The sequence below is a fragment of the Mustela erminea genome, chromosome 11, assembly GCF_009829155.1.
Source record: "Mustela erminea isolate mMusErm1 chromosome 11, mMusErm1.Pri, whole genome shotgun sequence".
NCBI lineage: Eukaryota > Metazoa > Chordata > Mammalia > Carnivora > Mustelidae > Mustela > Mustela erminea.
Genome location: NC_045624.1, coordinates 50,689,500 through 50,712,811, shown reverse-complemented (window position 1 = coordinate 50,712,811; position 23,312 = coordinate 50,689,500). Strand labels below are relative to the sequence as shown.

Genomic DNA, 23,312 nt, shown 5'->3' with positions numbered 1-23,312 from the left:
AGTCACAGGACCCTGGAATCATGACCTGAGCCTAAGGCAGAGGCTTTAACCCACCAAGCCACCCAGGTGCTCCTAAGTAATATATTCTTGAACTGCACCACAGAACCATCCTACCCCACCACTTCAGATATATATGGTTATCTGTCTTGAGTCTTCTTGTTGTGGAAAGCATTGGTGCTGCAACTGCTGTCTCACGGAAGAGGTATAATGTCCTCAATTGCATAAGCACACAACCCACATCAGTAAGCTTATTTTAATTGTGGAGATATTTCAGCTAAGGAACATTTAAATGTTTGAAGAGACTACTCTTCTGAGTCTAGGAATTCTGGGGTAATTGAATACACAGCATTCGTGGTCTGAACAACCCAGTTTATTTGGAGGGAGGAAATTATGTTGACTGGTGGTGAATAGACAGCTTTTCCTCCTTAGTTATTTGTGATAAACTTTTTTTTTTTAAGATTTTATTTATTTATTTGACAGACAGAGATCATAAGTAGGCAGAGAGAGGAGGAAGCAGACTCCCTGCCGAGCAGAGAGCCCGAAGCGGGGCTCGATCCCAGGACCCTGGGATCATGACCTGAGCCGAAGGCAGAGGCTTTAACCTACTGAGCCACCCAGGCGCCCCTGTGATAAACTTTTTTAAATTAGCTTTTAAAAAGTATGTGTTGTGGTGAGCACTGTGTATTGTGTAAGACTGATGAATCACAGACCTGTACCTCTGAAACAAATAATACATTATATGTTATATGTTAATGTTAATACATTATATGTTAATTTAAAAAATAGTGTTGCATGGTAGAGTTAAGCTAGTATAGAAAAATGAACATGCAGTGAAAGTTAAAAAAATTTCTGTTCAGTCTTACTTCATAGAGTTAATCACTGATAACAGGTTTAGATTTAGTTAGTAAAGTGTTTCTCAACAATTCATAATTAGCATTTTGGCAGCTCTATGTTGTCTGGGATCATCCTGAGCACATCTTAATTTTTAGTGCTCCTGTTCTCTGCCACAGCCATGGAGGCATCAAAAATGCCCTTATTTCCAGATGCTCCTTGGTTAGGGGGTGATACTTATTATTGGTGAGAGTATTAGAATTTTTCTAAACTATACCACATGTCTTAGAAAATGTGTCTTTTTTCAGTTTTACACAGTAACTGTATTGACTCCAGTATAAAAGAAGACTATTTGAACACACATGTACGTCTCAAGGAAGGCCCAGAGGAAATCCATTTGGGAACTGAATGTCATAGATTATAATGTTTATTCAATCTTATCTGCTTTCCTTTATGACAGTGTTACTGTCTTGTGTTTTCAGTTACCGTTTTTTTTTCTTCCTTGAGTGTTTGTGGTTCTTGAGTTGTGAGCTTGCGCTTTGCAGGGTTTTAGTGAAAGGATTCTGGTTAAATAGCACATTCTTCCTAGGAAGATTTGCTAAGGCTTTTCTTTGACATCTCTAATTTTTCTCCTCAGGGTTTTCTGAACTGGTATACTGGAACCCTGAATCCTTGAGCGTAGGCCATGGTTACACAATCTCAGGCGATATTCCCCCCGACATGGTGGGGGGGAGGGGTGGATATCCAGGCTGAGACAGGCTAATACTCATTGGCTTCGTTGGCCAGCAGGTATGTCTTTGCTAAGCCACTCTTTTACAAGGTGGGGTTATTCTTGTAAGGTCCCAGCCTTCTATGAAGGGTTTCCCTTTCAGTTCTCCAGCTTGGATAGACCAAGTCCTAAGCTGCTGCCTCTGAACTTCTAGGAACTGAAATCTGCAAATCCCAGAGCAGCCATGGCTTACGCACCTGCTTACCACTTTTCTATCTTCTTCCTGTGGACCCATGGCTTGTTTTTATATTTGAGAGGATGTTTTGGTATTTTATATAGCATTCCTAGCTATTTTATAAATGTGGGGATTATTTTCAGATTGTCAAGTCTAATTTTTTGCTGGACCTTCAAGCCTCATTCATCTTCTTTCTAACTTCCAGGAATTTCCTAAAATTTTTGGTTTGGATAATCTCTTTCATTTCCTCCCACCTCACCTCCAGTATTGTTGGCATTTTATTCTTTTTAAAAAGTATCCTTTCTGTCATTTCACTGTGACCTTAGGAGAGAATGTAGGCATGTGTGCTCAGTCTTCCATTTTGGCTGGCGGCTTGTCTGTTTTTAGATCTAAGCTCATTAGGGCTAACTGATGAAAAGTAAATCTCTATAAATGCCTTTTCATTTTACTTTGATTTTGTAGTTTGAACTTGAAGAGCATGATCTTTGGCTATAAAAGAAGCAAGGGGGCAGGGACAGAAGATGGAAGTTCAGACCATTAACTGCAGTTGAGCAATGTCTTCCTGGAGTGCGGAACAGTGAGGATCCTGCCATAATGTCTAAACTTTTAGGGTAAAACACATTAAAGTGGTGAGAAATCACAATTTTAAAATTATGTGCAAAAACTGTTAACTGCAGTATGCATGTCTGCCATAATCCTGAGAATTAAAGTTCAAAGATATATATGATGCCATTCCTATATATATGATGCCATTCCTGCTCTCAGAGAGCCCACTAATTTTGTAGTGGAGACAGACATGCAAAGGAAAATATGGTCAATTTTCATTATTCATGATAGTTATGTCTTAGAATTCCTTGTGACTACTGAATTAGCAAATGCTGAGCCCATGCTTCTAGGGGAATATTCAAGGATATGTTCCTATGAGCCTCTGATCACATTTTGATTAATTGGTCAATATATAACCCTGTTATTTGTGTGTTTTTTATTTAAAGATGCCTTAACGAGTATTGTTGGTTCATTAACATTGAATGGCCGATGGCACCATAACTCATGCCTGAAGGAAGCTCATTGAACACATGTTTTTTTTTCTGTAAGGCACTTCCCAAGCCTTCTTGTCCTTAGGAACACTAAACAACACTTAATCACTATGCTTGGGACATTTTAGACAGCAGAATCATTGTGAAAAAGCACAAAAATGTGAAAAACATGACACTAAATAGACCATGAAAAGGATACTTGTTTTCAGTGTGATAGATGAAACAAAAGGGCCAAGTGTCCCCTTATTGCCCACAAGCTGGGGATGCACGCACTGGGCACATGTTTTTGCCTCTGTGCCTGTCTGCAGGTGACCACAAAAGCATGGCAAATATTGACTTTTAGCAAGTAGGCAAATTCACAAATACAGAATTCATGAATAATGAAGATTGCCTCTACCATATATTGAGTGCTATACTTCTAAATCTGCTAGGATGGGTCAGGAAAGGCTTCATTTTAAAAAATTAAGGTGAAGTTCTAGTAGTATGAAGCAGTGGATTTAAGGAATAGCAAATGGCCCAGTGTGGCCAGAATCAAAAGGGCTCTTCTGAGAATTAACAGGAGAGCATGTTTAAATAGTTAAGGAGGGAGATGTGAGGCCCTTGTGCCCTATTAAGGAACCTCGATTTTATAGATGATAGAGAGTTACTGAGTGATATTAACTTGGGCGTAAGCATGGCTATATTTGTATTTTGGAAAGCTCACCCTAATGGTGGTATTGAGGATAGATGAAAATAAATAGAATGTTATAGAGGTTAAGGTGAGAGATGATGAGAGAATGAACTAAGGCAGTGACAGTGGAAATAAACTGATGTATTTGAAAGATATGAAATATATTACATTAAAAGATCTTGGCAGCAGGTTAGCTAGAGGGAATTAAAAAGGTTAACCAGGTGTGCCTGGGTTCCTTTGAGATAGGGAATATAGGAACCACACCAGATTGAGGAAGTAATGCGATACTTGGATGCACTGAGTTTATAGTGTCCATGAAACATCTTTACAGAGATATAGGCGAGGAAATATGATAGGGATATCAAGATATCAAGAGATAGAGCTCTGAAAGACATTAGAATGCATTTATGAATTGATAAGTATCTCAGTGCCTACTATGTGTCAAGTTACTCTCCTAGTGCCAGAGTGAAGCGAGTGATTTTTTTTTTTTTTTTTTTTTCAAGTGAAGAGAGAGACGGACAACAATCAGAGCTGCTTCAAATAAGCACTCTGATTAAAACAAACCTAATTGGAGGGCAAGTGGCTAAATGTGTATGTGTGTGGGAGAGGCTAGTTTGGGTCAAATGTTGAGGATTAGTTTCTGGGGAGGTAACATACTGAGACAAATGAGAGAAAAAGGATAGATGTGTGGATATCTGGAAAGATCATTTCAAGCAGAGAGAACAGACAATGGTAAACATGAGAAATGGGAAATAAGACACGCTTGAAGCAGGGAAGGCAGGCCAGTGCAACTGGAGATGAGCAGATGCGGGAGAGATTGTCACGGGTTTACTCAGCAGGGCACATGGAGTGCCTAGTCAGGAAGGCTGGTATAGTCCATAGTCAGGTTTGGGACATTTTCAAAGTGTAGTGGGAAGCCACTAGACAGTTTTAGCAGAACAATAACAAAATCTTTTTTCTGTTTTAAAATGATGTCTCTAACCACTCTAGAGAATATTGTTGAGAACTAGAGTGAAAGTAAATGACCAGTTGAGTGCCTGCTGAAGTAAATAAGCAAGAGGTGATGGTGGCTTAGAATAAGATGTGCCAGTAGAGCCATGAGATCAGGTTTTCAGTTAGTTACTTTTCTTCATTCACCCCTGTCATGACTGAATTTTTAAAAACCACTTTATCACTGGATCTCTAATGAATTTTAGGTATTTTTTCAGTGCATATATGAAATGTTATCTTAAAAAAAAGAAACTTGATGAAATTTATTACTCTAAAATAACCTAGTTTTGAGATACAAATTTTCATGTTTAATAAGATCTGGCAGTGATCCTGTAGTCATATTTCAGGTTTATTAGTGCTTATTAGTTATGTAAAAACACTTCCAGACAATTCAACTGGTTTAGTTATAACACTGAATATTTTCTTTTCTTTTTTCTTTTTTTTTTTTTTTAAGATTTTATTTATTTATTTGACACAGAGAGAGAGATCACAAGTAGGCAGAGAGGCAAGCAGACAGAAAAGGGGAAGCAGGCTCCCCGCTGAGCAGAGAGCCTGATGCTGGGCTTGATCCCAGGACCCTGAGATCGTGACCTGAGCTGAAGGCAGAGGCTTAACCCACTGAGCCACCCAGGTGCCCCAGCACTGCATATTTTCTTATAATAAAGCAGTGAAGCTTTGACCTGCTTTGTTAATTAGTGGTGAGGTCAGTGAAAATAGTCAAAGTAGTGCTACTACACTGTGAGAGTAAATTAGGGACATTACTGTTATTTACCTGAGCTGTTTAAAAAAATCTCTGTAGATCTAGCTTTACTCTGGATGAGCTCTGCACTTTAACCGGGATACTTCCAGTCATAATATGGAGCAGGCACTAGGGTGGGGAAAGACTGGGGGTTGGTAGGCTAGTTAAGGGAATTTTAAAATAGTCTATGCAAAAGAAGATAAAAACTGTATACCAGCGGTCTGAGAGTGGAAATTTTGAAGAAGATGAAATTGAATCTTTTATGAAGCAGGGTAAAAATATTTGAAAGAAAATTAGATGGAGGTTAGGGAGAAGAAAGAAGGTCAGATGATTCTGAGATTTTAAGCTTTGGATAATGGGTGGATGGTGATGTCATAATAGGTAGAATCTATAGTGGGAGGAATAGGCTCAATTAGGTGAGTGAGTAGTTTTGAAAATGGTAAATTAAAAGCACCATCTTTGGGACTCACCAGGGAAGTATGTTAAGAAGGCAGTCAGAGAAAGGTGAGTGCTGTCACTAGATTTCAAAATCATATTCATATGGAAACTAAAGTTCTAAAAGTGAATGAGATCGCTCAGAAAAGGATGAAAACCTGAGAGATGTCAGTAGCAGTGATGGTCTGTCCTCAGGCAGGGTGAGGACAGATAATATAACTGATTTATCATTCAGCTCATTCTTAAATTTATTTACAAAGTTTGAGGAGAGCAGTGGCTGAGATGGGACGGGTGGAGAATTGAACTACTCTTTAGAGGAGCTTGGTGCAATGGGAAAAGGAGGGAAGGCTATGACTTAGGGAAAAGGGAAGTGGGGTTCCAAATAGTAATTTTTTTTTAAAAAGTATTATTGAAGGATGAAGAAGATGTTAACACATTTATAAAAATGTGCAAGTATCAAATGAGGAAAAAGTACTGAAGGTACAAGAAAGGGATGGCGTGTTTCATGATCCCACAGTAGGTGGGAAGGACTTGATTCATTGTAGTCTTGTAGGGGAGGAGGAGTATATTTTCTTCTGAGGTTGGAAAAAAAGGAAGTAAGGAAAGGTGCTGACATTTGATTCTAGAAGTGGAGGGGAATTTCAATAAATCATATATGATACCCTCTTTTTTCCTTTCTCTCCTAACAAAATCCTTTGTTGGCAATTTAGTGTAGTGAATGTTTGAAATGGGATGGGGGGGAACCCATGAAGGGACAAAGTAATGGAATTGTGCAGGAATATTTGGGACCTTGTTGATTTTGGAGAACTCAAGGAAGTTGGAACATATTGAAACCCTGGAGAAAAGAATAGATAGGAGGGACCTGAAGTGGAGGAATGAGCTGTGGACATTGGAGGCAAGCAGAGAAGACAAACTTGATTCCCTGACAGTTTTGTCTAGGGCTACTGATACTGACCCAAGTGTTGACAAGCTTAGCCAGGACACTGGGTGACTCTTTTCACTAAGTCTAAATGTAAACTACACCATTAATGCTATTTTATCAGACCAAAGGATATGAAAAAGTTGTATAGCAAAAAACTATCATTATAGAAGAGGACTTATAAAACATCCTGCAATATTTGAAACAATATTTTTGTGTAGCCTTTTAAAATTGATGAAAAACCAAATCACCATATTTTTAGTTCATTTCGTTACCAATATTCTCAAAACATGGTATCCAGTTTGATCCTTAACTACTAGAAATGCAGGTTTTTAAGGATATCCGGTTGTGTCCAGTGTTTATGCTTGCCATAGGGAAATTTACAATGAGAAAAAGATTTAAGTAGTACCAGTGTTCAGTTGTCATTTCATCTGTTTGGAGTACTCTTTGGTCACTTTGAATATATTGCTTATTCTTCAAGGTTACTGTAACTGGAAAGTCTTCCACATACAAAATGTGAGGTTAAAGCCCAAAATAATCCTTTCATTTTGGATACCTATAATTTGCTGCTCTCACCAAAGTAGGACCTCTTTGGATTCCCTAAATTTCTAAAACTTTATTAAATAATTAGTAAGACTATTCTATGCAGGGTTTTCATCTGGACATATAAAATCAAAGTCTTCTAATATTTGGACTGTTTTGACATTCCCGTGACAAGGACTCCTTATGTGGGGAATCCTGTATCCCCCTGTCTTTTCACTTGAGCATTCCTGCCCAGAGGGAATGACTGAGTGACATTATACCTTTGAGAATACTTCCCACTTCTTTTTCACCACCAAAAATAGATTTTTATGCTTATTTTTAATGCAGTGCCTTGTACTTACTTTTACATAATGTTTTGCTCAGTGCTTTAAAGGCTGGTATAAGTAGAAATGGACAAAGCCTGAGTGCTGAGGCGATAAAATATTCCAAATAAATAGCTAATTCTAGTAGCTTATAAAATATATTTGCATAAATTGGGACGCCTGGGTGGCTCAGTTGGTTAAGCAGCTGCCTTCGGCTCAGGTCATGATCCCAGCGTCCTGGGATCGAGTCCCACATCGGGCTCCTTGCTCGGCAGGGAGTCTGCTTCTCCCTCTGCCTCTGCCTGCCATTCTGTCTGCCTGTGTTCATGCTCTCTCTCTCTCTGACAAATAAATAAAAAAAAAATCTTTAAAAAAAAATAAAAAATAAATATATTTGCATAAAGATATCTCTGTCACCTTGGCATAACATTATTATAATCTGGAGTGCATTTGAGTACAGGTCATTAGTTTTTAAGTTCCAGTTTCTTGTTAGAGTGGAATTGATAGGTACGAGTTAAGGAAAATGATTTGGTTGATACTAGATAAACATGGCACTAAGTAGAAGCAGTTTAATGATGAGTTAAAATGAGATTGACTAAAAAGTTTTTTTTTGTTTAAGTTAAATCTGTACACTCATGAATGTAGAAAATATATCTTTTGAAAATTGAAAATATTCTTTGTAGGCTTTTAAATATTGATTTTATTTATGTTATTGATATATTTTAGTGGAATATTTCCCTCAAATGCATTTCATGTCATAATGTATACAAAGAAGAATTTAATGAAGCATATCATCCAAGGACAACGTGGTGTTCCCCAAGCTTTCACCTTCAAAGAAAAAGTGCTATTTGTTTTTAGCTCTAAAAGAATGGTTATAATTCTCTAGATTTTTCTGCATTTAAATAGACATTACTATTTATACACGGGGGTTGTATTTTATTGTACTTTTTAAAAACTGAAATTGTTAGAGCATATATAGATGAAAGGCCAACAGTGCTCCCCAATTTTCTTTTCTATTTCTTGCTCCCCAGAAGCTACTACTTGGAACTTTTTAGCTGTCTCAGTAAATGTCATACTTGTGTTGCTGATTCTTGATTTGTCAGTTTTAAACATTATGGAAGATGAACATTTAACTCTTTTTCCACCCTGCTCCCACTCTCTCAATATATGCCTCATATACACTTCTGATCCCTCAATTCTTCCAACATAATTATATTAGTAATTTTGATTAGATCAGTATGTGTTAATTGATCCATTAGTAAACTATAGTTACCTTTCTCCTTTCTTGTATTTTTATTTTCTTGGAGTTCATAATTATTTGCTTAGTTCTCTATGTATAACAATTATCAATAATTCAGTCCCCAAATCTCTTCCAGTTTTCTAAATCACTTTTCAGTATATTAATTCAAATTGATCAATTTCTTTTTTTTTTTTTGAAGATGTCACTTGTGGAGGCTTGTGACCTATTGACTAGGGACTCATTACTCTCCATACCCGATACACACTTGTCATCATCTTCCTGAGAATCATCTTTGCCTTTCTCCTGGTTTGGGTCTTCTAGTTCCTGTAGTTCCTGTATTTCATGTCTTTCCTTTTTCTATTTTGCCACTTTGTTTCATGCTTAGAGAATAGCACATCTTTTTCTTTTTCTTATTTTCTTCTTCTTTTTTTTAATCTGAGAAAAAGTGTTTGTAGTAGGTTAATTTTGTGAAACCTTATAAGCAAGTCTGAAAATAATTTTTAATTACCCTCACACTTGATTGTTACTTACGGCAGGGTAAAGAATATTAGGATGGAAATTTTTTAAATGGATCATTTCATCATCTTCTGTCTTTAGATGTCATTATTGAAAAGTTCAAAAGCACTGATTTCTGGTTCTTGACATGTATGTGTGTGTGTGGTTTTTTTTTTTCCTTTGTCCCTAGCTTTGTAAAATCTCAGTGATGTGTTGTGCAGTAAGCCTCTCGTTCTTGATTTCCCAGGGTGCTCCATGTACCATTTAGTCTAGGAACTTAATATTTTCCAGAATCAAAAGCAATAAGAATGAGCATTTTATTAACATTTTCCTCCTTTATATAACTTCTTGCTTAGATGTCCTCTATCAGGTCTTGTAATTCCTTTCTATTTTTCCTGCCTCCGTGCTTTTCTACTTTTTTGGTATTTCCCCAAACTTATCTTCTATGATTTCTATTGAATTTTTTATTTCTACTTTTGTATATTTATTTTCTAAGAGCTCTTTTGTTTCCTGTGGATGTTCCTGTCCTAGAGCAATCTTATTCTGATTTCACAAATACAATATTTTTTTATTTCTTTGAGAATGTTAATGATGTTTGGTTTTCTTTATCCTGACTAGTTTCATTATTCCAAGTAGATTTTACCTGTTCGATTGTTTATTCTGATCTGTATCTTTCATGCTCTAGGCTTTTCTCAGCATATAGTATTGATAATAAGGTTATTAGCTCATTGTTGAGAGTGAAAAACTAAAAACATGAAGCTCTTTTTGCATATTGAGCTTCTCTGTAGCCAGTGTTAATCATAGCATCCAACATCTCTGGACCCTCCTGACTGCAAATGGTTTTTAATGACCATTTCTGACCATTAATCTTAAATTTTATTTCGGTCATCTACTATTCTTGCAAGCATTTATTTCAAACACCAGCTGCCCCTGAGCACCTTATTACTGGCAATTCATTTTCTTTTGTTGTACCAAACTTTGCAACTGCTTTCAAGTCTCTCCAGGGTATTTCTGATTCCATTAGTATGTCCAGATGTAGGAATGATGAGAGATAGCTAATGTTGGCCTGTGGAAATTTGTGTCTACTTTTTCAAGGCTAAAATCATAACAAAGTCATACTGCATCGTGGTAAGACTAGAACTAGAAACTGTATTTTCTCATGCCTGGTGCTTTCTCCAAAGTAGATTGTTTCATGATTTTTCTTCATACCTGCCACTTGTTGAAATGCAAACTCTTAGTGATAGAACTGAGCTCATGATATCCCTATGCTTGTGGGCAGTTTCTTGCAAAATGTCCTGACTTGCTATCTTTCCAGTGTCTTGGACATTATCCTTCTTTTTGTTTGGGGGAGATATTGAGGTTGCTTTATTAGAGGGATTATGCATGGGAAGTGCTATTTATAATCTGTGATTACAGCTGAGAAAGTTGAGGATGGTTTGGGGCCAGTCAGTTGAAACGAACTCTTAATTTCTTTTTCTCCTATTGACCCCCTCTAGCATTTCTCTTAAAGTTTTGGGACTCTTTTTTCATCTATAAAATGGAAAAATACCTATCCCATCCAGTGTTCAGCATTTTTTAAGACTAAAATGGGATAGACGATGTAGGAAAAGGTAATAATTGACACATAAGGTGGTTACTATTCGAACTCAAGTAATGACTGAATTCACTAAGGGAAAATGCAAAGGTGGATATTGAATTGACTAATGTAGGTGGGAGGCAATGGACTACTGACCTAAAAATGAAGTGGAAATGAGGTAGTGGGTATATCTATGGTGGTATTCAGGCAAAATTCAGTGGTGGTAGAGTTATAAAGAATACCAGTTATTAAGACTTCTACCACCAGTACCACTTGATGACTTTTGGTTGAATTAGCAAGTGTAGGTGGGTGTTTATATTAGCAGAAGAGTCTAAGAGACCTTTTATAAAAGAGCTCCTTAAAGCAACAATAGTAAGAAATTATTCCTAAGTCATAAAGTATTAATATAAAATGTTTTATCATTTCATAATTGTGAGAGTAATATAATATTATAGGTGAGTAAGAAAAGTCCTCTGGCTTGATAAATATTTATCAAGAATCAATATAGAATTTAATTCTTAGTAATCTCAAACCAAATACCCTGGAGCTGCATGTGGGAACTATGATGTGTGTGTGGCTTAAAGTGGAAGGTTAAGTTGTTTTCACTTATAATCACACTGTCTTGAAGGTTCTGTTTTCTCTTTTGAAATCTATAAAGGTTGTGATTAGGGTGAAAATATTTGGAGAAAAAAAATCTGATTTGTAAGATGAAATTTAAAGAATTAAGAGTGATTGTTAATAAGTTTCATTTACTGTAATTCTTAACTGTAGGCATTAAAGAAGCCTTGTAACTTAAAGCGTGCCTGTTAAAGTTATTAAAGGTATTATTTAGTATGACATAGCTGAAATGGCTTACTAGGGAAGAAGTCCATGATGAGAAGTACAAACTAATATATGAAGCACAGGATAGTTAAGGGATGAAGTATCCTCTCTAAGGAGATGATCTTTAGCAAATTCATGACTTGAGAAATGAGGCTAAGCATTTTTGCCCAATAAAATCTTGTAGATAATAGTATTTAATTTTATTAGGTAAAATGGTTTTCTTTAATCCTTATGGGTCTGTATAAAAAGCTCTAAGAACCCTCATGATAATGACTTTACAAATATGCAATTCATAGCTAGAACAACCCATTTGTTAAGTTACTGTTTTGTTACACAGGTATACATAAGTATATTAATTTTGTAACAGTTACCAAATAGAGCCAAGACTAACCCTTGTTTCAATCTCTGCTCCTTCCCCAGGGGTGATACCTGTTATACTTTGTTTTATATCTTTTTTAGACTTATTCCTGTATACTAACATTTATACCTATGGAAAATGTACAGTTTTGTGTGCTTGGTTTCTATAAATAAACACTTGTTTTTTATCCTACAGAAAAATTTGTTTTGGAGAGCATTTTCATGTTAGTGTGTAAAACCATGTTCTTTTAACTGTCAGGTTATTCTTCCGGCAGGTTTTTAGCCATTCCTCTCCTAAGGAGCATTAAAGGTTGTTTCTGTTTCCTTATGTTTTCGAATGATGTCCCAAAGAAAATCCTAAAAAAATGCCTCAGTAGAGGTAACATTACTAATTATGATCTTTTTCACTTGATAATAAGTTGTGACGGTGAAGGTTTGGTATAGTTAAAACATTGAAAATCTGTTAATAAAAGACATTACTTGAATTCTGGTAATCGTGGTATGAAGAGGCTGGCAGTTCCCCTCTGCAAAAAATAAATATAAAACTGGACAAAGTCATCAAAAACAGCCATTTAAGCGTACTGGAAATTGACCAAAGTCAGTTAAAAAATTGATATTGCACAGCTGTTAGGGCTTGGGGTGAGAACAGTGTGAGTTTGAAGCCTTCATGCCTGGGCTCTTCCCAGACACCATCCCAGTATCCCTGTGCCCCCTCAGTCGGTGAGAACTATTAAGTTTCAGGTTGGCACTAACAGAAAACCAGCAGCTTTGCTGACAGAATTAAGCAGTGTTATAATTCAGGGAATGGAGAATGGACAGAAAAACCTATGGCTTTGCTGGTGAAAAGTGGTAGAAATAGAGAAGACCTGCTTCCTTGCTGGCTTAAGGTTGTGGAACCTGGTTTGTGGTGAGCAGTAGGACAAGTAGAAGTTTCATAGGGAAATCCTAGAAAGGAGAGAGCCACAGATGGGATAAGACAAGCACTCCACACAGCTTTGGTTGCCTGGGAAACTATGTACGCGGAGGGGAGACCTGAGGGAGCCTGGCAAAAAGTTCAAAGCAAGGGAGAGTAGAGAACTGGCTATAAGTTTGAATCTGTTCCCCACTCTATACACAAACCAACTGGCAGTGGTGAAAATCTTACAGGCTTGAAATGTTTGAACCTAACTTTTGCCCAAGTTAGTGACTAACCATTTAGCTATATAGACATAGGCACAACTCCTAGAAAACCAATCTAAAATATAAAAATAAGAATTAAAAAAACTAAACATATACCTCCCAACTGCAAACCATAGAGGGAAACATATTCTGTGGTTTAAACCCAGATGAGTTACTAAAAAGACCCAATGATTCTGAAAAATAAAATGAATGCACAGTTACTATAATACATTAAAGATTCAGTTTTCAGGCAGAAACTGAAGGACATGGAAAAAGAAAGGGACGAAAGAAAAAAGCCAGAGAAGTATGACCTATAATCAGGAAAAACAGTCAATGGCAATGGACTCTGAACGTGAAGTTGGATTTAACAAAAACGTCAAATTGGCTTTTAAATATGTTAAGAGAATTAAAAGACTATATACTCAACAAATAAAGAATCCCAATAAAGAACAAATTAAAAAAGAAGAACCAAATAGAAATTTGTATTTGAAAAGTACAGTAATTAAAATAAATTCATTGGATAGCCTCAACAGCAGATTGGAGGTGGCAGAGAAAATGTGAAGATGAATAAAAGATATTCAGTCCAAAGAAGGGAGAGAAAAAAAATGTTAAAAAAGTAAACAGAGCCTCAGAGACCTTTGGGACAATGTCCAGCATTTCAACATACATGTAATGCAAGTTCCCAGAAAGATACGAAGGAGAAAAAGAGACAGAAAAAATATTTGAAGAAATGATGGCACCAAACCACCCCAAATTTGGTGGAAAATAGAACTTGTTTACAAAGGGTTCCAGGAAGAAGGCGTAAACATGCTACACCCTCTCTCCCTGTGAATGCAGCTATAAAAATTGGCCTGAATACAGGAATAGCTATTTGTAGACTAAAAAGTCAATAGTAGCAGGCAGGTTGGAGAAGACAACCAAAAATTTAAATACCACTGAATCAGAGGTGAGTTTACTCTTTTTTCCCCTTGGTATCTCCTACCAACTATATCCCTAAACCCAGAAGTTGGCATCAGAATGTGCAGCGAGAACTTCAGAAACCTTCTGCTTCTGGTTTAAAGAATAAGATACTCAGAGTGCAGAAATCTTCTTTCTTCTTTGTCTTATTCTGAGTTGTCTTGCACCCCAGCTCCCAGCAAATCCTTTGGCAATAGTGTTGAAGCAGTTGCAGCAGCCAAGAGGACTCTAACTCCAGGGGAGGAAACCTTCCTCTTCCATTGAAAAGTTGTCATTGTAGGAAGTATATGGGAGAATGGCTTAAATAGAGCCCCTGATCTCTGGCCAGAGCATTGATAAAGAGCATCACAGAAAACAGAAGTACTGGACAAATTTATAGAGAGGGAGTAGACCTGAAGAAACTCCTTAAAGTCGTTTGTGCACTCCTGGACTCACCCTTGAACTGTGTGTGTGTGTGTGTGTGTGTGTGTGACCATAAGAGTATACACTGATGTTAGGCACTGAAATGCTGATTGACCACCACCAAAGTCCCAGACTGACTGGTAGGTAGTACATAATGTGGGACAGATCAAAATAACATTGTAAAAGTCTTGAACAGTTTAGTAGTTTCTCATAAAGTTAAATGTATACTTATCATGTGAACTAGCAATCTCACTCCTAGGTATTTACCGGAGAGAAATGAAAACTTATCTGCATCCTTTTTTGTGAATTTAAGCATGAAAGACTAAACTAAAATGGCAGTAGAACTTCAGAGAATCAGAATTTAAGATCTGAAGTCAACTGAGTAAATTGCTTGCTACCACAGAAATATCAACACTCTCCAGAAGATTTCGACAAGACATTGTCAAAATATACTATTAAAAATATAAAGTATACATTCTAAGATTACTTAGCACTTAGGGAACCAGGAAAACGTCAGCTCACGTGGCCAGAGACAGTCAACAGACACAACACTGAGATGACACAGATGTGGGAATAATCTGAGAAAGATTTAAAGCAGCCATTATAAATACACCACAGCAGGTAAGGGTGAGCTCTCTTGAAATGAGTGGAAAGGTAGATTGTCTCAGTAAAGAAATAGAAAAAGAAAAACCAAATAGAAAATTTGAACTGAAAAATACAGTAACAAAAAACTCATTGGACAAGTACAATAGCAGAATGGAGATAACAAAGAATCCATGAACTTAGAGACCAACAGAAGTTTATCCAGACTGAACAACAGAGAGAAAGTTGAATAAAACAATGATCAGAGCTTCAGGAACCTATGGGATAATACCAGAAAGTCTGGCATACTTTGTTTTATTAGACACCCAGCAAAAAAGAATACTGTGCAGAAAAAAATATTTGAATCGTCACTGAAAACTTCCCAAATTTGGTGAAAGTTATAAACATATACATTCAAGGGGTTCAGCAAATCTCAAAACAGGATAAGCCCAATGAAATCCATGCCTAGTCACATTATAATTGAACTGCTGAAAACAAGTTAAAAGAAAAGAAAACAAAACAAAACACTGAAAGCCAAAAGCACTAATAGAGGAACTGTTTAAGTGAATGTGAATTTCTCATCAGTAAAACCATAAAGGCCAGAAGGAAGTAAAACAGATTTAAGCATGGTGGTGGGGAAGGGAGGTATCAGTTCAGAATTCTTTAGTGAAATATTCTTCAGATGCTATCTTTTTTGTTTTTGTTTTTGTTTTTGTTTTTTGGAGGGGTCTTCTTTCTTAAAGCATTACACGTAATAGGAAATTGTTTTTAGCAATAAAATGGATGGAACTGGAGAGAATTATGCTAAGTGAAGTAAGTCAGTGAGAGAAAGACAAATACCAATGCCATAGGGGTGGGGCAAGGAGGCAAACCAAGGAATAGACTCAACTATAGAGAACAAACTCATGGTTACCGGAGCTGAGGAGGTAAGCAGAGGGTGGGTGAAATAGGTGATGGGGATTAAGGAGTGCACTTATGGTGAGCACTGGATGTTATATGGAGGTGATGAATCACTGCGTTGTACACCAGAAACCAATATTACACTGCATGTTAACTAACTGGAATTTAATAAAAATTTGGAGAAAAAAATTGTTTCTAAGAATGCCAGAAAGTTATACTAGCTGATCTTGTAAGACACTTGATTTATAGCAGGAATATTGACAAGTTCATTACAAATGGTAGGTCACTTTCCTTTCTGAATTAGAGTTAACAGAAGATGACAAGATGCAGAGTGGCAGTTAAAATGATAAAATTAGGAAAAAGCTCTCAACTATTTTAATTTTTTTAAAAACATTATTTTAAGGTGGGAAAATTATATTGAAATTGCTGTTACTGTGATTTGTTTTTCATTGATACTTTGAATAATTAGCAATAGTCACAATGATAGATGAAGAGATTGAGTTGCAGAATATTAACTAAAACAATATTTAGCATTTACATGTTTTTAGTAGGTGAGTCCTTTAATTTTGTTGTATAGCCTTATGAGTTGGATCGATGTTATTTATATTTTACAGATAAGGAAATAAAGACATAGATTTTTTTTTTTTTGATGCCATGTTGGAGAAAAGTGAGATTAGAATTCAGAATTTAATTCTTTTACAGGCACTCCTTTTGCTACACGTGTTGTCAGCATTTATATTGATATGTTTTTATAAGGCAGTTCATTATTAATATAACAAATACTGAAATGAGGATCTCTTAATGGAAATGTAATTGATACAACCTGTTTAAAAAACAGTTTCACAGTATCTGAATTGAAAAATCATGTATTTTCTGACCTAGCAATCTACTCTTTGTATTTATTCATTTATGGTACATATATTAATGGTACATATTATATGGTACATATATTAATATACATATATTAATGTATATTTATGTGTGTGTATATTTAGATGCTGATTGTAACATTGATTTTAACTGCAAAAAATGGGGATGTCTGGATGGTTCAGTAGGTTAGGCGCCTGCCTTCAGCTCAGGTCATGATCTTGTGGTCCTGAGATCAAGTCCCACATCAGGCTCTCTGCTTAGCAGAGAGTCTGCTTCTCCCTCTCCCTCTCTCTCTCTCAAATAAATAAAAATCTTAAAAATTAAAAAAAAAAAATGGAAGCAACCTGCATATCTTTTAGTAGAGGACAGACTAAATTTTGATACTTTTCTTGAGGTACTGGATACACTGAAGAGAGTAACCTCCGTATGGAAAGAACACTAAGATGTTAATAAAACAATCACATTCGTATAAATAAAAAAGTTTATATTTAAATACAAGCATATATTTTGTCTGGAGGGATAGAAAGAAATCTCTTTGCAGGAGGAGATTGTTTTTTTGTGTGTTTATTAAATATTTCAGTAGTTAAACTTTCTTTTGGGCACCTGGCTGGCTCATTCGGTAGAGCATGCTACTATTGATCTTGGAATCATAAGTTCAGGCCCCATATTGAAAGTAGAATTTGGTTAAAAATAAGCAAACAAAAAATCCCTAAAATCTGGAAACATAATTAAACTTCTTTTACCACATATGTGTATGCACACACACACATTTGTATGTATAAAAGTGTGTGAATGTATAATGGCTTCTAAAAAATAATGTAATTTTTTAAACTTATTTCTCATCAAAACTTTGACATTTTTACTCTGTTATCTTTTGGTATTCAGTATTACCAGTAATGGCATACAAGTCTGATTATTGTTCCTTTTACATAACTCTTCTTTCTGGAAATATCCACTTACCCCCCCCCACCCCCGCCTTTTATCCTTGGCATTTTGAAATTTCACTTAGATGTTTCCAGATCTGGGGTTTTTTCATTCAGTCTGTTTTGTACTTGGAAAGCCTTTCATTCTGAAGTTTTGATTGTCATTTAAACTCAGGGACATTTTTTTCTATTTGACAGCTATTTCCTCTTCATCCTTTTCTCTGATCTTGTCTTATGAAACTCCTGATAGGCACCATTAGACTTGCTTATGTGTTTTTCTCTTTTGTTTTCCATGTTTTCATCTTTGTTCTGCATTTAGGAGTTTAACTTGACTTGATTTTTCTGGATTGCAGTTTTGACCTTATCAGTCTTATCTTTTAGGTTACTGTTTTTCTAAATTTGACTTTTTTTTTTTTAAGGATTTCTTATTTATGAGAGACAGAGAGATGGAGACAGAACAGGGGGAGGAGCAGAGGGAGAGGGACAAGCAGGCCCTGTACTGAGCATGGGGCCCGACGGCGGGCTAAGTCTCAGGACCCAGAGATCATGACGTGAGCCGAAACCAATGAGCCAGTCACTTAACCGAATGAGCCATCCAGGCTCCTAAATTTGACAGTATTTTTAATTGCCAGGAACTTTTTATTATTCTCTAGGTACCTAAAGAAATCTTTGTTCCCCAAATGCTAATAGTTTCCTGTTTGAGAAGTACTGTTTGTTAGTGTATTCCCTTCTGTAATGTAGCTTTTCCTCCACCCCTTCCTCAGGGTCCATCAATAAGAAACAGATTTACCTTGGCCTCTGTGCTTCTTTGTTCAGGCCCAACATCTGTGTTAGGAATCCTTCCCAAGCAGAATACCCACCACTGTCTCTGCAAAGAAATGTGTGGTACTTAGGCTAAAAAGAATGCTCCTGTATATAGGGTTCCTTACTTAGCTCTGAATGGCTGCCCCTCCACTATGTCTGCACTTTTCTTGACTCCCACCTTAGAAATTTCTCTAGGAATGCTTTGGGAAATACAATTCCGTATTTTATTTTGAGACTTTAAATATTGATGATGAATTCAGGATTTTGAATAGGGTCAATCACTTTGGTCATTTCCACGAAGATGCTTCCACTGACATCTATATAGTTTCCCATGTTATCATCCTGTCACCACCATCAAAGAAAGAGTTAATATTGTACTCCTTTTCTGTACTCCCTCAATGTTAATAATGCACCAGGAGGTATTGTTCTAGGAGTTTTCTATATATTATTTAGCAGCAGCTACCTTGTATACTATTGTCCTTTTCCACTTAACAGGTGAAAGAAACTGGGGCGCCTGGGTGGCTCAGTTTGTTAAGTGACTCTACTTAGACTTAGGTCATGATCCCAGGACCGTGGGATCGAGCCCCACATCAGGCTCCCTCTCTTTCTGCCTGTTGCTCCCCCTGCTTTGCACACTCTATCTCTCTCTGCCAAATAAATAAAATCTTTAAAAAAAAAAAAGTGAAAGAAACTGACTTGGGAATGTTAAGTCATTTACTCAGCTTTTTAGGGCTAGTTAAATGGTTAAGTCCAGGCTCTTAAACACTATGCTGTATCACCTAACTGCAGTTCCTTCATAGTGTTCTTACCATCATCAGGCTTTATATACATGTTTACACATTTTGGTCTACTGGTTTGACTTTTTGAAGAATATTTCTCTAGTCTCCTCAGCAGGTAACATCATGCCTAGCCTATAAGCCCTCAGCAAATGTTGATTAAATAGGCTGAGCACATTCAGATTTGATTCTTTGATTCAGTATAACTATACTAAATTAGATTTTCAAGATACTAGTGTGAGAGCTCGGATGTTGACAGTATATTGTCATTTTATGGAAAATGAGTATTACTGACTTACCATTAATGGTTCACACGAACTCTGCTGTTATGGTTAAATCCGTTGTGTGAAAAGAGTTGTGTCACAATTTAAACTTAAACCTGACTTGATTTGAATTTCAGTAGATTTTTTTTTGATCATTTCTTGGAAATATATTTTTTAAAAATTTTGCTGCTCTATTGCAGCCACATTAGAAGTAGTCCAAATGACTTCTAAGTACTTCCTTTAAAATTATGCTTAAATATTCCCAAAAGCACATAGAAGGAGGTTTCATTTTTCATTAAAGGAATTCTACAAATTATCTAGCTTGGTTCTGGTGAAATAATTGTTATTTTATCTACAAAATATAGCAACAGAAATAAATTTTAACATCTTATGAAAAGTTAACTTACCTATCATATTTTCAATGGTTGAGTCAAATGGGAATGAATATATCACCAAATGTGGTTACAAAGGATTTTGTATATTAAAATAGGCTTAAGGCCTGATTTATTAAGAATAACTCATGTAATTAGTTAGAGTTCTAAAACCAGGCAGAAATGCTTACATAAAACAATTCTAAAGAGATCTTGGAACAATTTTGGTGGGTAAATACCATTTATTTTATTATATTTGCCTTATGTACTGAATTATAGAAAGTTAGAAATATATTTATATGAAGAATTACTGAAAAAGCCACTTTAATAGACTAAGCAATGAAAGAAAACACTTCTATCTTTATGGCTTATTATATAATTTATGGAAAGTTGGTAGCTTTAGGATTACTGCTTTGTAAACTACACCGCATTTTGCTAATTCCAAGTATTGCACAGATGTTTTGTTTATAAATAACAATATATAATTTAAAACTGTTCTTGATTTTAGTTAGAGAAAAATACTACATTTTTGTGACTGAAACTGTATTATGAAGAATTTAGCATGTACCAGAATGTAGGATGGTTGCTGGGAATATAGTTTTGAGCAAGACAGATTTAATTTCTATGCTTATCAGACTTAGAGTTTAGAAAAGAATTGTAGATTAAACAAATACCAAAATAATTATAGGTTTATCAGAGTTGTAATGTATAGAATACTATGGAAATATATATTAGGAGAATTTATCCTAATTGGGGCATAGAAATTCTGCTTCTAAAGGATGATATGAATTAGGTACACAAAAGTGGTTGTGCATATGTGCTGGTAAGTGGAGGGAGGACTTTGCATCAGGACAGGGAATTAGATTGATGTAACTAAAGCTGGAAACGGTGGTGCAGATTGAATCTAGCGTTGTATTAAAATAACTTATGGGCCATAAAATCTACATTTCAATTACTTACATACACACATTCATGAGACTATTGTGGTAGCTTGGGAAAGAAATGATGATGGCTAAGACTCATGAGGGTGGGTTGGAATGAAATAGTTAGATTCCCCAAATATTTAGCAGGTAGAATCTACTTTTGCTCTAAGTTAGTTTCTTTTCCCACTGTTCCAAATATTTTTGCTATATATTTTGTCCATTTTTTTCTCTTTATTTTTGTGGGAGTGTACCTTTACTAATACTATGCTGCTGTTTTATAGAGGTTCTGAAGGGATAGAATATAAGCTCATGTAGTCATTCTACCATATTTAACTGAATCCTACCCACACTGATATAAAATATCACCTTTTAACATATATTAAATACTGGTTAGCTCCAGTGGTTAGCTGAAAGATATGGTTAGCTCCACATCTTTCAAGATGTGACTATTGCAATGCCAATACTGCACTATTTTAAATTACACTGTTTTTCTACTTGATAACACAGGTACTTCCTTTATATTTGTGTGTGTGTATGTGTGTGTGTGTGTGTGTGTGTGCATATGCAAAGTTACTGGCTAGTTTTACCCATTTTCTCTTTCAAGTAAATTTTGGAATAGGTTTACAAGAAATTCTGTTGGGGTTTCTATTAGAATTTATTCTTTTTTTTTTTTAAAGATTTTATTCATCTATTTGACAGAGATCACAAGTAGGCAGAGAAGCAGGCAGAGAGAGAGAGGGAAGCAGGCTCCCCGCTGAGCAGAGAGCCCGATGCGGGGCTCGATCCCAGGACCCTGGGATCATGACCTGAGCTGAAGGCAAAGGCTTTTAACCCACTGAGCCACCCAGGCGCCCCAGAATTTATTCATTTTTTAAAAGAATAATTGGGAGAAAATTGATATTTTTATAGCATTGAGTCTTCCTATCCCAGAACATAGTCTCTTCATTTATTTATTTTAAATGTTCTTTATTATATTTTATAATTTTTCTCATACCTATCTGAATGAACATTTTTATTTTAGCATTAAATTTTACTTGTTTACTTGTTTTGCTTGATCTTGTTGCTATTGTGAATGGGATATCTTTTTTATTTTTCTCCCAGCAATGATGTTTTCTAATTGGTTATAACTATTATTAGGAAAGGGATTTTTTTTTATTTGTTTGTTTACTGCTCTTATGTCTAGTCACTTAGCCAAAACTCTTTTAACTAATTTAAATAATTTTTCATTTGATTCCTTGTGACTTTGCCAAGTAGATAGTTATCATCAGTGGCTTTATTTATTTCTTTATTATTTTAACATTCATATGTGGATTTTTTAAACGTTTGATCAAAATTTTTAGTATAGGGGCACCTGGGTGGCTTAGTCAGTTAAGCGTCTGACTCTTAATTTCGGCTCAGGTCATGATCTCAGGGTCATGAGATTGATCCCCATATTGGGCTCTGTACTTGGTGGGGAGTCCGCTGGGGATTCATTCTCTCTCTCTCTCTCACCCCCTTCTGCCCCCTCCCAATAAAGAAATCAATCTTTAAAAAAAAAAAAAAAAAACACCTTTCAATATACTTTTGAAAAGTAGTGGTCTTAGTGGGTGTTCTGGTCTTGTCCCTGACTTTAATGGTAAAGCTTTTTTGCCTTTTCTTTATTAAGTATGATGTTTCATATAGATTCTGTTATCAAATGACTTTGTTTTCCTCCTTCTATTCTTACTATGGTATGATTTTTCTATTAGGATAGAGTTTTGAAATTTATTTGTACTGTATTCGAAGCATTGAGATGATAGGGTTTTTTTTCTTACTATGATAATTACTAAATTACATTATATATTTCTTAATGTCAAATCATTTTTGTATAACTAGGTTAAACTTTGCTTGGCCATTGTTGTTTTTTTTAATTTTTAAAAATTTTTATTTATTTTTAAAATTTCTTTTCAGTGTTCCAGAATTCATTGTTTATGAACCACACCCAGTGCTCCATGCAGTATGTACCCTCCATAGAACCCACTACCAGGGTCACCCAACCTCCCACTCCCTGCCCCTCCAAAGCCTTCAGATTGTTTTTTAGAGTCCACAGTCTCTCGCGGTTCATCTCTCCCTCCAGTTTCCCCCAACTCCCTTCTCCTCTCCATCTCCTCATGTCCTCTATGTTATAGCCATTGTTGTTTTTCAAGGCCTTGTTAAATTCAATTTGCTAATGTGTTGTTTAAGATGTTTGCCTATATGTTCATAAGTGAGTTTAAAATGCAATTTTCTTTTTTTATTGAGTTTTGAAATCTGCATAGAAGTTGAAATATTTTCAGTCTTTTCTGTATTTTCTTTTTTTTTTCTGTGTCTTTTTTAAAAATGTGAAGTAGCTCTTGAAGTCTTGCTAGAATTTTTTTTTAAAGATTTTATTATTTTTAGGTAATCTCTACACTCTCTTTTTTTCATTTTATTTCTTTTCAGTGTTCCAGCATTCATTGTTTATGCACCACACCCAGTGAAAAGCA

At 35.8% G+C, this 23,312-nt stretch overlaps 1 protein-coding gene across 4 annotated transcripts in view; it reads left to right on the top strand.

The window, feature by feature from the left end:
* The window catches only part of MPP6 (membrane palmitoylated protein 6), a 112,085-nt gene that overhangs the window by 15,773 nt on the left and 73,000 nt on the right, over positions 1-23,312 (top strand). The window contains exon 1 of one of the 4 annotated variants that reach the window (XM_032304780.1): positions 5,591-5,715. The exons of the other annotated variants lie outside the window; for them this stretch is intronic. Coding sequence (XP_032160671.1) covers positions 5,691-5,715 — 25 coding nt within the window. The 5' untranslated portion in view covers positions 5,591-5,690. Of the gene's footprint in view, positions 1-5,590; positions 5,716-23,312 lie in introns of those variants that run through there. 4 annotated transcript variants of the gene reach the window in all.